The sequence below is a fragment of the Stegostoma tigrinum genome, chromosome 20 (assembly GCF_030684315.1).
Source record: "Stegostoma tigrinum isolate sSteTig4 chromosome 20, sSteTig4.hap1, whole genome shotgun sequence".
NCBI classification, from domain to species: Eukaryota; Metazoa; Chordata; class Chondrichthyes; order Orectolobiformes; family Stegostomatidae; genus Stegostoma; species Stegostoma tigrinum.
In genome coordinates, this window is record NC_081373.1 from 47,540,788 (window position 1) to 47,555,491 (window position 14,704).

The 14,704-nt window shown below is 41.0% G+C and overlaps 1 protein-coding gene across 3 annotated transcripts in view; it reads left to right on the plus strand.

The window, feature by feature from the left end:
- Positions 1 to 14,704, plus strand: part of prkg1b (protein kinase cGMP-dependent 1b) — a 716,840-nt gene that overhangs the window by 674,106 nt on the left and 28,030 nt on the right. For all 3 annotated transcript variants that reach the window (XM_059653149.1, XM_059653147.1, XM_059653148.1), the window contains exon 11: positions 6,229 to 6,368. In XM_059653149.1, coding sequence (XP_059509132.1) covers positions 6,229 to 6,368 — 140 coding nt within the window. The remainder of the gene's footprint in view (positions 1 to 6,228; positions 6,369 to 14,704) is intronic.

The window sequence follows — 14,704 nt, forward strand, 5'->3', positions numbered from 1 at the left end:
TGTTAAAGTGAAATATGAAAACAAGAGGATATGGAAATCGAAATACAGAAGACTGAGAAATTAATGGGTAAATTGACAGAGGCAAAGTCATGGAGGAGAATTAGTTAAAAAAAAGACAAATCATTTAAACAGTAACTAACAAAAAAAAATTGCATTTCTTTAAATGCCCACAATGATAGAACTACACTGCTGAGTGTTAGAGGTAACAAGGTGTAGAGCTGGATGAACACAGCAGGCCAAGCAGCATCAGAGGAGCAGGAACACTAACGTTTCAGGCCTAGAGCCTTCTTCAGGCCTGAAACGTCAGCCTTCCTGCTCCTCTCATGCTGCTTGGCCTGCTGTGTTCATCCAGCTCTACGCCTTGTTATCTCAGATTCTCCAGCATTCCTGCTATCTACTGCTGAGTGTTACATGAATTGGGTAGATTAAAGTAGACATTTGGCAATTTTCACAACAAGAAAGCAAGCTAGTTCTGCTAGTGAAACCTGTTAAGGAAATAAATTAACATACAAATCTCTTTCTTAACAACCATCAGTTAGAAACCGCTGTGACTATAGAGGGTAAATCGACATTTGTAATGAGAATCTGTTTGCTGATCAGCAATGTTCCAGGCACAAATGAGTGGCAGACATGTTGGAAATCTGCACAAGAATAAGCAAGAACAAAATACACATTATTATACAATTGCTTATTTGCAGGATTGAGGTACAATAAAGTTTTGTTTAATGACTAAGTCTTTTAGAGGAAAGTTTTTTTTAATTGAAGCATTAAATTGAGATATCTCCAAATGATGAAAACATCCCAAGGTGCTTCACAAGAACACTTGCAAATGAAATTTGTCACTGTGCTACTGAAGGGGGCATGAGAAAAGATGATCAGAAGCAAAATCATTGACGAATGTTTCAGCAATATTTTCGAGGTGGAGAAGCAGAGATGCTTGAGGAGGGAATTCAACAGTCAATGACTCTAAAGGGAAATCCTCTAATAGTTGCAATAATTTTCTCGTTTTGTATTTCAATTTGAAATAATGAATCCAGGGAGTTTCTAAGTCCATGGGATATTTGATGGATTCATGTGATATAACAAGCAGTAAGAACAAAGCTGAAGGGTTTTAGAAATTATCGTCAGTATCTTGAGGTAGGATTTCTGCCTTAAAAATAATTACAAAGCAACTGCCTTTATAAAACTACAGCAAATGTTGTTTTAACCAACACTTTATAAAGCAACATTCTCCATAAACCAACAAAAATTATATCCCTCAAATTACTGTATTACCATGATCTCTGAGCAGTTATTCGAAGGTGTGACTGAGAACATTCTCTGCCAGTAATTTATTATTTATCATTTAAGTGATTTATGCTGTAGATGAAATATAACAGTGATGTGTATACCCACTGCATTATGTTTCTAATACTTAGTGTGTGTTTTTACAACCAGAATGTTTGATCAACTGATACACTCCAGGTCCCATATTTACCAGTTCATAAAAAGTTAGCTGTGTTTATTTTCACTCAGAGATAGTAAGAACCGCAGAAGCTGGAGTCAGAGGTAACACAGTTTGGAGCTGGAGGAACACAACAGGCCAGGCAGCATCGGAGGAGCAGGAAAGTTGGGGTGAAGGGAAGGGAGCTCAGAAATAAATAGAGTAGGGTGCGGCTGAAGAAGGTAGGTGGGATGGTGATAGGTGAGTTCAGGTAGGCAGTGGTGGGGAATTGGCCAGTGAGGTGGTAGGAGCCGATAGGTGGGAGAGAAGATGGACAGGTTGTGTCAGGTCAAGTAGGTGGGGATGAGAGGGAGGGTTGGTCCTCAGATGAGGCCGGGAGTGGGAAGATTTTGAAACTGGTAAAATCTACATTGAGACCATTAGGTTGTAGGCTCCCAAGGCAGAAACTGAGGTCCTGGTCCTCCAGTTTCCTGGTGGGGTCGTTATGACACTGGAGGAGGCCCAGGATAGACATGTCATCCAGCGAGTGGGAGGGAGAGTTGAAATGGTTCATGGCTGGACGGTGTTATCGTTTGTTGTGAACAGAACGCAGGTGCTCTACAAAGCAGTCTCTGAGCCTCTGCTTGGTCTCACCGATGTAGAGGAGGCCATATCTGGAGTAGTGGATACAATGGGATCACATTAGCGGATATGCAGGTGAACCTCTGTCGAATGTGGAAGGTTTGTTTGCCTGGGATGGGGGTGAGGAGGGAGCTGTGGGTGCAGGTGTAGCATTTCCTGCGGTTGCAGGGAAAGGTGACGGTGGGGGTGTAGCTATTGGAGAGTGTGGAGTGGACAAGGGAGTCGCAGAGAATGTGGCCCCTTTGAAAGGCAGATAGGGGTGAAGAGGGAAATATATTTTTGGTTGTGGGATCGGATAGTAGGTGGCAGAAAATGATACGTTGGATAAATGTGGATTTTGCCAGTTTCACAATCTCCCCACTCCTGACCTCATCCCATGACCAACCCTTCCTCTCATGCCCCCCTCCTTGACCTGACACCTACCACTCTCACCTATCCGATCCTCCCACCTCACTGACCAACCCCCCACCACTGCCTACCTGCAATCACCTATCACCATCCCATCTACCTTCTCCAGCCCCACCCCATCTCTCTCTATTTAAGCTCCCTTCCCTTGCCCCTCCCACCCCCCCAATTTCTGTAGAAGGGTCCTGATCTGAAATGTCTGCTTTCCTGTTCCTCTGTTGCTGCCTGGCCTGCTGTGTTCCTCCAGTTCCACTCTGTCTTTAGCTCTGTATTTATCCTGTAGTTCCAGTGGAACTAGATGTTCCACTGAGCCATGCTTTTTACTGAAAATAAACCTCCATTGTCCATCCTCTGACTGAAAGTGTGATGACACACAATGTGAGGTGTAATGAATTTTGTTAATCCTCAGTATTCTGCTTTCAGTTGGTGACAGTCTTTATTTGACTTGGATTATTAAGTATAGCTGTGGCCACAACTTGCATTTATATGGCACTTCTAACTTCATGGAGTCCCAATATGTTTCAGAGGTGTGTAATCAGACAAGAATTAATGCCAGCTCAAAGAAGGAGACATCAGAACAGATGACTAAAACCCTTATGAAAGATATAGGTAGAAGGACTGTCCTTAGAGATGGACAGTGGGAGTGGTTTAGGGAGGGTTTTCCAGAGTTTGGCGACTGATTAACACAAAGAAAAGGAGCAAAGAAGCAAAAATGATGCATTTTATATAGCACCCTGCACATCCTCAAGGTGTTAAAATGTGTTTCAAGCCAGTTAATTACCTTAAAAAAAAATCACGGCAAACTTAACAACCAAATTTCCTCATCAAATAGGGCTAGAAGACCCCTTAAACCAGAATAGTATGTTAATGACCTCAATTCAGTGTGTCATGCCCGAAAGACGCAGTTCGGAAAAATGGCAGAAGCAAAAGTTCTGAATTATGTGCTGCTAAAGCCTCCAGTAATAACGTTACCAAAATTCAATGGCTCAGAGAGAACTTGTCTCAATATGTTTATCATTGCTGGGTTACTGTGCCAGTCAGGACTCGTCAACAGTGACAGCCAACGAAAAAACCAGAAACCAATTCCAAAGAATAGTCACTGGACGCGAAATTTTAATTGTGCTTTTTCTCCTCAGATGCTGCCAAACCTGCTGAGTTTTTCTCACAATTTCTGATTTTGTTTCTCATTTCCAGCATCCTCAGTTCTTTCTTTCAGAAGAAATGAGGAAGCCTATCCAGAGAATAGCCTGCCGGTAGAAAGTACTGGGTTTGTTTTTGCCAGAAACATCCATTTTGCTGATCCCATTAGGAACAGACCATTTTAAAATAAAGTTTTTACTTTTAATTTTATTCAGGACGTGGGGCTCCAGCCTGAACCCCACCTCTACATTGGGTCACATTGGCCACACTCTACCCATTCCCCCACCCTCCATCATATATTTGTGTTTTCATTGAAACCTTAATCTGACCTAGAGTTTTCTGGAGCTTTGGCAGTTCTCGTTGCATCACACATTGTGGCTGATCAAGTTAACGCAGTGAGAATCCCCTTGGGAAATGTGACCTCCTTGGGTACAATACTTACCGAGCACTTCGTAGTTTGGAGAAAAGTCACCAACTGATGACTTTTGGGTCAAAAGTCAGCTCAGGGGCTACATTCAGCGAAATTCAATAACATCTTACAGAAATGTTCACAATTGCAGTAACTTCAGTGAAAGTTACTCAGAAATCCTGTTGCTGCCAACTTTCAGCCTGCATTCAAATAGCATAGCAGGATTAAATTATTTCTTTACTGACCACGCCATTTCTGTTTCTTTGGGGAGCAAGCTGATTGAGGAAGTTTGCACCTTTGATCTTGGTTCATTTCATCCAGAAAACAAAACTTAGCAATTAGTTCTTAATTCATTCCAGAATATTTTTGACGCTACTTTATCCAGGTTCAATGAGAAATTGGCCTTGTTTGTATAATATTGTGTAAATATTGCTGCTTACTAATTTGCACTTACGTTCCCTCTGTCAAAAATTGGTTTAAAGCCATTTTTCAAATTGACTTTGTTCTTTACATCTGTTCCTGGCTATCATAGAATCATAGAATCCCTGCATTGTGGAATCAGGCCATCCGGCCCATCAAGTCCACACTGACCCACAGAAGAGCATTCCACCCAGTCACATCCCCTACCCTACCCCTGTTACCCTGCATTTCCCTTGGCTAATACATCTAGTCCGCACATAGCTGAACATTATGGGCAATATAACATAGCCAGTCCACCCTTGCACAATGGGAGGAGACCAGAGCCACCCAGAGGAAAACCACACAGACACAGGACATGCAAACTCCACACAGCCAGTTACCCAAAGGTGGAATCAATCCTGGGTTCCTGGCAGCAGTGCCAACCACTGAGTCACTGTGCTGTGTGATCATGTGTACCTTTGGAAGAAAATTTTCTCAGATGCCCCCATCCAGTTTCAAAGCTCAAGTTTCCAGTTGTTTTTCCTGATGACCCATTGCCCCATGACACCAGAAACCAGTTTCTTGTTGCTGCACTGTCCCTGGTGCTTCAATCAGTACCTTATTGTGTCAAAATCAGAACCAGGTGCAGTACTCGAGATTGGGTCTGGCCAAAGCACTGTGCAGTTTGTCCTTGACTTCCTATGACAAGCACCATTGTGGTTGTATATATTCTCCTGTCATTTTTGATTGTTCAGTTGAATTGGGTGATTAGGCACGAAACAATTTTGCAATTTCATCTTTTGCAATTTAATATCTATCTATGTTCATCTCATGCCTGCAGTCAGTGGGTCAACCATTATATTTTCCTTCCTATGTGCCATAATTTACATTTGTCTGAGTTAAATTTCTCATTGCTGTCCACATTGACAAACATTGTTCAACTTCCCTCTGTAATTTCTGGGCCACCTTCTACCTTTCCACTTATAAAACTGTAAAGTCAATCAGATGACATATTCCTAATGCTGACATCTGAGGACCTACACTTGATAGCACCTTTCTGACAAGAACTCCCCATTTACTCTTCAGGCAACTTTTTGTCCATTACCAATATTCATCCCAGTTACACTATATAATAACCTGAACAGGTAAGAACTTTCATAATTCTTGAACAATTTCTCATTCATATTAATGAGAAGGTGCCTCATTGGAGAGCAGATATGAAGGGTTTACACTTGCCTGTGGAAAGATGGTCTGAATCTTTCCCTGTTTATCTAAAAATACAATCCATTCAGTGAAGAAAGAGGCTTATTGAGTCATTACTGACCTACCAAAGAGCCAAGATCCACTTCCTACCCTATAAACCTCATAACCTGATCTCTGATAGCAGTTTCTCAATTTCTGCATTCAAATGCAGATAAAGAAATGCCAGAGGTTGCTGACACTTGCAATACTAATAATTGATAATAATGCTAAAGACTAACAGCTTCACGGTCATCAGAAGCAAAACCACTGGGTTTATATCATGCAGAATTAGCACCAAGCGGAATGCAACCTAGAAATGCTGAACAACTACAGTTCCTGTCTCTGATGTATGCAAATGTTATATGTTAGTTAGCTTAGCTCTGTTTTAATTGACTAGAGATTATTTCTACAGTTTAAGTGGAATTTTTGTTTAAGTAGAAAAGGAAGTAACTTTAAAAATATATTGATCATGATAAACAGTGACAAGTGAAATTCCAGATTTGTAGACCAGAAAGGACACTGAGGCAATTTGAAAGTGCAAATAAAACTTGTTCTTTATTCTTAAAAGGTTCAATTAAAGAGTGAGGAATCCAAAACTTTTGCAATGAAGATTCTGAAGAAACGTCACATAGTAGACACGCGGCAGCAGGAACACATACGTTCGGAGAAGCAGATAATGCAGGAAGCTCATTCCGATTTCATTGTGCGGTAAGCTTCCTTCAGATAGTACTGTGGAATATAAAAGAAAGAGTGAGGTCCTCAGCCACCAAGTAAAACAAGAAGAGCCTCATTGGTAACTGTTTGGTACGTATTTGGTCACCCTGACATCTCATGCCTCTGATGTAATATACGCTTCTAAGACATTCCGTATTGTATACTCTATGATACAAGCCTATCTTCTCTCTCACCTGCAACTTGCCCTGATTTTTCTAAATAATGTAGCTTATTTTTGTTCTATCCCAATTCATTTATATTAAGTATTTACAGTGTGGAACTTGCCACTACGTGGGACAGTCAAAACAAATGGCATAGATATATTTACTGGGAAGCTAGCTAAGTACATAAGGGAGAAAGGAATAGAAAGATATATTAATAGAATTAGATGGAGCAGGTGGGAAGTGAACATGGGGAATAGACATGGAATGAATACAGAAAGTTCAGAAAATCATGAGCTAACTTTACAAAATAAAATTCTTATAATTTTAAAAATCTACCATTCTTTTGGTTTTTAGTGGAAGAAACACTTTTTAAAAAAATTCACAGCAACAACATTGACCACAGGCTGAACTGACAGAAGTTACAGCTCACAAACAACATAAAATTATGAAGATCTGATTTTTTAAAAAGTTTATTCACTCACTTAATTTCATAGCTTGCTGCAATCGGCTTGGGGATCTGGCTGTTTCACTCGCTACAGGTAAAACAGGAACCAAAATCTTAACCATTAATCAACATTTAGGTGAGGACTATCAGCATTATATTAGGCCCGGTTTGAATGTTTGGCTTTTCAAAAACTGTTCGAACTTGAAATCAATCCCAAAGAAACCAGGAGGAACAAAACAATTCATTTCTTTATTTGATTCTTTATATTTTGTAAATAAAACTGGTTTTCTGAAAGAGAATTTTGAAGAAGTCTATGGAGCAACGGCATACATGTTTTAAACATCCTCAAGTTCAAAACCTCAGTGAACTATCCAATACACATGTGCCTTGCAGATAGTGGACTGACTTTGGAAGGAGGTATTCAATGCAAGATTCCTAGCCTCTGTCCTGCACTTTTAGCCACTGTGTTTGTACTGCTGGTCCAGGCCAGTTTCCAGTCAATAGTAACCTCCGGGATGTTGATGCCAGAATATTCAGTGATGGTAATACAATTGAATGTCAAGGGGCAGGTTGTTTCTTATTAGAGATTCGGTATAAATTAAAGCATTTTAAATTTAATATGTGTTTTCTGACCATGGTTTGGATGTATCTGTAGTAACAAATTTGCAAAAGAATAGAAAGCCATATATCCAGATTTGCTGTTGATGACACAATTAGCAGTGCGGATTGAACAAAGCTGTAGGAGTGCCCTGGAGCAGTCAGCAATATTATGGAATACCGTACTTCCCTGAATAAGTACAGATTCAACAACTTTCAACAACTTGGTCACCACTGATGTCAAAGTAGCCTGTGTGATCTGCATCCCATCCACAATCTTCAATCACAATCTTTCCCTCCACCACCAGCACACTGACACAGATTTACAAGATGTCTTACAGAAACTGGCCAAAGCTTCTTCCAAAGTAACTTTGAAGCCGATGACTTCTGGTGATAAGAACAAGGGTCATTGAGTCATGAAAGTGCCACTACCTCCAAACTCCCCTCCAAATTCATCCTGACCTACAAATATCGTTCCTTCATCATAGCTGGGCCAATTTCCTGGTACTCCCGAAATAACAGTATTGTGGAAGTACATACACTAATATGGTGCACAATACTTCAAGAAAGTGCTGATCGCCCCTTCTCAGGCAGTTCTATGCAACCTATAACCCCCTTAGGGAATCATGCATCAAAATCAATATGACATAAGTGTCAAAGCAGACATGAGTTAGACACTTACCAAATACAACCTCTGTCGCTTGCGAGAAACACTTGTGGATAGTAAATACATTACTTGCAGATCCCTGGATGGAGCAAGAAATGAAGAAGTTCAGTTGTGGTAACCTTGACACAGTCACATGACACTCTTAGAAGGGCCTCTTGTCAGGAATGATCTGCCGTGAGTGTTTGAGGCACAGCTGCTTTCTTCTGTTGAGGCTCCTCTTGCTGTGCATTCATTGCCATTTGTATTGACTCCTTGAATCATCCCCTTGGCCCTATGGAGTGACATATTGTTAAATGGGAAGGCCTTTGTTGTTTTTTCTGGTGCTCCTGGTATTGGTGTGGTTGCTGCTGTTTTTGTTCATCAGAAGGCCGAGGTATAGCTGTATTAACTGATCCCATGTTACAGTGAAAGCAGGCAACATCAAAGTAAGCAAAGTCCAAGGTGGATGAAATTACTTAATAAATGTTAAAAATCACCTGTAAAATAGTAAAGAGCAGAGCCCCAAGGAAACGTTTCACTGTTTTACAGGCTTTCCACCCTGACAGCTTCACTGACTGAGTTCTATGATTCTACAATAGCCATTACCTGGTAATTGTGGTGCATGAATGTTACTTGCCTGGACGATATACTTATCAAATATTGCCCAGGTCTTGCTGCATTTGGACATGGATTGCTTCAGTATCTGAGGAGTCACAAATGGTGCTGAACATTGAGCAAACTTGAGCAAACACTGTTGGAGAAAGGTCATCGATGTAACAGCTGAAGGGCCTAGGACACTCCCCTGAAGAACTCCTGTGGAGATGACCTCAAGATGAGATGACTGACCTCCAGTAACTGCAACTGTCTTACTTTGTGCTGGGTATGACTCCACTCAGTAAAGAGTTTGCCACCGATACCCATTGATTCCAGTTTTGCTCGGGCTCCTTGATGCTACACTTGGTCAATTGCAGCCTTGATATCAAGGGCTGTCACTCCTAGCTCACCCCTAGAATTCAGCTCTTTTATCTATGTTTGAACCAAGGCTATAATGAGGTCAGGAGCTACGTGTCCCAGGCGAAACCCAAACTGAGTTATTGCTGAGGAAGTGATGTTTACTAACCCTGTTGATGAAACCTTCCATCTGTTTACTGATGATTGAGAATAGACAGATCGAGCAGTAATTTTCTAGGGTGGGTTTATTCTGCTTTTTACGTACAGGGCATACCTGGGAAACTTTTCACATTGTTGGCTAGATGCCAGTGTTATAACTCTACAGGGACAGCTTGGCTGCATTCGCACTAACGTATGTTCAATACTGTCGCTGGTGTCAGGTCCCAGAACGTTTGCAGAGAACATTGGATCCAGCCATTTCTCGTTATCAAGTGGAATGAATAAAATTGGCTGAAGCCTGTTACCTGTGATGCTGGGACCTCTGGAGGAAGCTGAGATGGATCATCTATTTGGCTCTTTTGGCTGAACATTGCTGTGAATGCTTCAGCCTTGTGTTTTGCACTAAAGTGCTAAGCTCCACTTATCATTGAGAATGAAAGTGTTTGTGAAGTGTTTTCCTCCAATGATTTGTTTATTTGTCCACCACCATTCATGCCTGGATGTGCAGTACTGCCTTTATTGGTCTGTGCATTAAGTCGAGGAGTTGGGATGTCATGTTGCAGCTGCACAGGACATTGATGAGGCCACTTTTTGAATACTGTGATCAATTCTGATCTCCCTTTCATAGGAAAGATGTTAAATTTTAGTGGGTTCTAGAAAGATTAACAAGGATGTTGCTGGTGCTGGAGGTTTTGAGTTATGGGAAGAGGCTGAGTAAGCTGGGGCTATTTTTCCTGGAATGTTGGACGCTGAGGGGTGACCTTAAGGGGTTAACAGAATAATGAGGGACATAGATAGAGCAAATAGCCAAGGTTTTTACCCCTGGGGTTGGGGGGGTCCAAAATTAGAGGGCATAGGTTTAAGGTGAGGGGGAAAGATTTAAAAAGGATCTAGGGGGCAACATTTTCACACAGAGGGTGGTGTATGCATGGAATGAGTGCCAGAGGAAATGGTGGAGGCTAGAATAATTACAATGTTTAAAAGGCATCTGGATGTGTACATGATTAGGAAAGATTGAGAGGGATATAGGCCAAATACTGGCAAACGGGACTAGATCAGTTTAGGATGATTGTCTGGATGATTTGGACTGAAGGGTCTGTTTCTGTGCTGTATGAATCTATAACTCTGAGATTGCAGAGCTAGATGTGATCTACTGGTTATGGAATCTTCTAGTCCTGTCTATCACCTGCTGCTTATGTTACTTTACAGGCATGTAGTTTTGTTGTTTTTGTGTATTTCTGGTGCTGCTCCTTGCATGCCCTCCTGCACTCTCCATTGAACTAGAGTTCATCCCCTGACTTAATGGTAATGGTTAAGTGGGGGTATGCCAGGCTATGAGATTGCAGATTGTGCTGGAGTTTTCTTTTTTATTAACTCATGGGATATAATCACTTCTGGCTATGGCAGCATTTATTGCCCATCCCTAATTACTGAGAGGGCAGTTAAGAGTCAACTACATTGCTGTGGCTTTGGAATCTCATGTCGGCTAGACCAGGAAAGGGCAACAGATACCCTTCCCGAAAGGATGTTAGTAAAGCTTTTGGGGTTTTACGCAGTGGATTCGTGGGCTACCATAACACGGTGGCTCCGTGGTTAGCACTATTGCCTCAGAGCACCAGGGATCCTGTTCGATTCCAGCCACAGGTGTTCGTCTATGTGGAGTTTACACATTCTCCCCATGACTGTGTGGCTTTCCTCCAGGTGCTCCAGTTTCCTCCCACAGTTCAAACATGTGCAGGTTAGCTATGCTACTTTGTCCATGGTGTCCAGGGATGTGCAGGCTAGATGGATTAGCCACGGGAAATGCAGGATGATAAAGATACTGTAGGGGAATGGATCTGGGTGGGATGTTGTTTGGAGGACCGGTGTGACCAAATGGGCCTGCTTTCATACTGTAGAGATTCTATGATGCTATGGACATTGGAGGCTGCCTGAGTAGAGTCCCTGGTGAATAATGAAAGCTTTAAAGATTGTGCGGATTTGCAGGTTGTAAAGTGAAAAGTAGCAGTACTTAGGGCTCAATAATCAGCTTTGCTGTCATATTGATTGGGTGCCATGAGGCACAGCTACAGTGTAGGATCACAAAACTGAGGGCTACAGAAGCAATTTAAAATGAGATTCCAGACACAGGAATACCACAAAGCCAGAATTAATGTAATAAAGGGGCATTTTGAAAGCCTAAGCAGATGAGATCTCACACAAACAGAAAACTTCGAGATTATTGAGGCTGCAGCAAAAGTGGGAGATTCGTTAGCAAAATTGTCGTAAAGACAGGAAGCATTTATTCAAACTCCAAACACAGGGAATCATCTTGGCAATTATGTTGAAGGGATGGGATTCATTCAGGAGAGCTATTAAGGAGACAGGAATGGTTTGTTAAGGCTGCAATTGGCACAATTCATCCAGGAAAACTGTGTAAATCCTCCAATTTACACAGAATTTACTCACAAAAATGGGTGTCTTTTTTCATTGCTGGAATATGGGAAATCCCTCCAGCACAGGGTTGAGGGTGGTGGAGGTGGGGGGAAGCGGTGTTGGGGCAGGTGGGTACATAGCAGTAATATTGTTATTCTTACAAATTAAAGGCCTTTCAAATAAAGAAAATAATTAATCACATTAGAAAGACATGGTATCAAAAATAATATTGCCAGTAAGATTTAATTGCAGAGATGGGCTGAACAAAACACAACATTGGATACCCTGGAGAAGACAGCTTTCAAGGGGCAGAATAACTCTAAATTAGGTACTAAATCAGAAACTGGTCAAGTGGATGTATTCTTGTGCTTGACTGGGACTATAGCTCCCATTGCTGATGATGTGATAACTCAGCAAAGTATAAAAATAGCTAGTACTTTTGAAGAAGTGCTAAAGCTTTTGAAAACTACTTTAGCTTTAGAACAAATGACATCCATGAAAGAACAATATTAACATTAAGTTTCAGCATCCAAGCGTGTACACCAGTAATAATGTTAATGGTCTCTGCAGATTACTGAAAAATGTGACCATGGATTTTTAAAATCAGAATGCAAAAGAGACAGAAGTTTTACTAGAATTGCTGATGAGTCTTTGTCAGATTCATTAGAGACAAAAGAAGATTTGACTAAGCTGAAGAGAAAGCCATTCAGATGATGAGTGAGATTAAAACTCAGGAGCCACGCAGATAAATCCTACAAAGAGAAGATCAAGCTTATCTCAGGAGAATGTACAGAATCCACTCTGTTTATAAAGTGCAATACCCTCTAAAGGCCAGATAAGAACCAGTTTAAAAAGTAGGACAGACACCTGATACTAATAGTTATCATCAGTGCTGTGGAGCAAGGAGACCTCACAGACACAAACAATGTACAGTTATTAAAAATGAATGTTTATTCGCAACACAGTCGTTCACTTCCAGAAAATATTCATTCACTAAAGCTAATAAGGAGACAGGAATAGTTTATTAAGGCTACAATTGGCACAATTGACTAAAACAGAAGAAAAGCATAAAGTTATCAGAGGTGAATTAGGTGAGCTGGTCTCAACTTTCCAGCAAGCTGGTATTGGTGTCGATGTGCATCTCACTAATTTCAAGCTTGATGCAGGGGTGTGGTATTAGACACTGAAGCATTGCTGAAAAAAACACAGCCTGTAGTTGACAGCAGTGTAGCTACAGAGTCGGGAAGCTCTATCACCTAAGCTTAAAGGTTTAATATGAACAACTATGTAACACAAGGGATGTCAGAAAAAAATGCATGTTTGACAATTAAGAATTTTTACTCTTGGATTATAAATGCATATGTCGAGCTCTTGCTTCTTCAAATGTCCAATGGTGTCCAATCAGTTAAAATCAAGGAGCATGCGGTGGAGCAACAGATGTTAGTGGAGCAACCAATCAAAGAAAACTTGTAGAATATCTTATTGGGATCCCTAGATTCATGATGGAACCCAAACAGGAGACAGAACTCTTTAAGATTTGCTGTGTTACCTAAGTAATTCATTACATGTTGTAAGTAAGATGAAAACTTGCAATATACTGATTCACTGAAATTATTCCCACCATCATCAACACAGCAAAGAGTTCAGACTGTGAGAATCAACAAGATTTGTGTGAAACTATGAGCAACATGATATCGATGAGCAGTGCATCTTCAATGAAGGTAACTTGGAGTTGAACATAGTTTAGTGAACAAATGAGTATGGTACCAGATGCTGAACTGTTTCTGAAGATGCAATTTCAGTCAGAGAACTTTATTTCCATACCTTGCAAAATTAGAGATCATGCCTAGCAACCATGAGTGCTCAAATAGTACGACTGAGAAAGTGAGCATGTTAGTTTCACCAATACCACAATCGCAGAGAGTGTTTGAAAGTCTCTGAAGTCAATAACAAATTGGAATAAAGAATATGCACACTTCAACTTCGATATAGATGGAATGTGAATAAAGATCTGCTGACAGAAAGCAAGAAGCATACAACTCCATGGAGGCCAACACTGAGGAGGGATACAAATGCCCAAAATTCCAGACATGGAAGAAATGGTCTAGTTCCAAAATTCAGGATATTATAGAGATGAAAGTGTCTATTTCAACAGAGCAGCTGTTCTCCCAGAGAGAAGTTCATGAGATTAAAGGTCCTTCTGATTTTGCAAAGAAGCGATGACCTGTTTCAACAGGAAATCCATCTTCTGCAAAAGAAACCCAAGAGATAAAAGGTCCTCCAGTTTAAAGGTACTTTATGGGACTTTCAGACCTCTTACTGTCATGAATAAAACCAAAGGCAACAGTCTTCAATTCAAAGACCCAATAACCAATGCCTCATTAAGGGCCGCGCCACCGATCCAAGGGTCTGTATATGACGATCGAGGTCTGACACCATTCACAGCATTGACTTCTAGTACTGGAAGTGGTTGCCACACATTACCTCAGGGGTCTACACAGAGGGAAACAAAATTAGTGGCAACACTGCCATTGAACTTTCAAGTCTGTTGAGAATGTGATGTGAGAGAAAAGTGAACCCTCCATACCGCCCGAGTTTGTGACATCAACTAGCGATTAAAGTAATTATATGCACAAATATATAAAAAATGAATAATGAAGAAAAGCTTGATAGCGTAAGAATGTAAGCGTCGGGAAGGGTTATTAGTGAGGATAGTCTTCACCACCATTGAATGTGATGATGTCACGTGGGTTTGGTGGGAGAACGGTTTGGATCTCCATGGAATGAGACCTCCTATTTCCTCATAATCTCTGTAACAATGTATATTATACCAATGTACCTTATACTACATGTTGTAAGATGTTACTTAAGACATGAGCCTCTTCTTGTCAGTCAAGCAAGTGGTTTTCCTCTGCTACAGTAGACCAAATGGGGCTTGTAGACCTTTATCCCG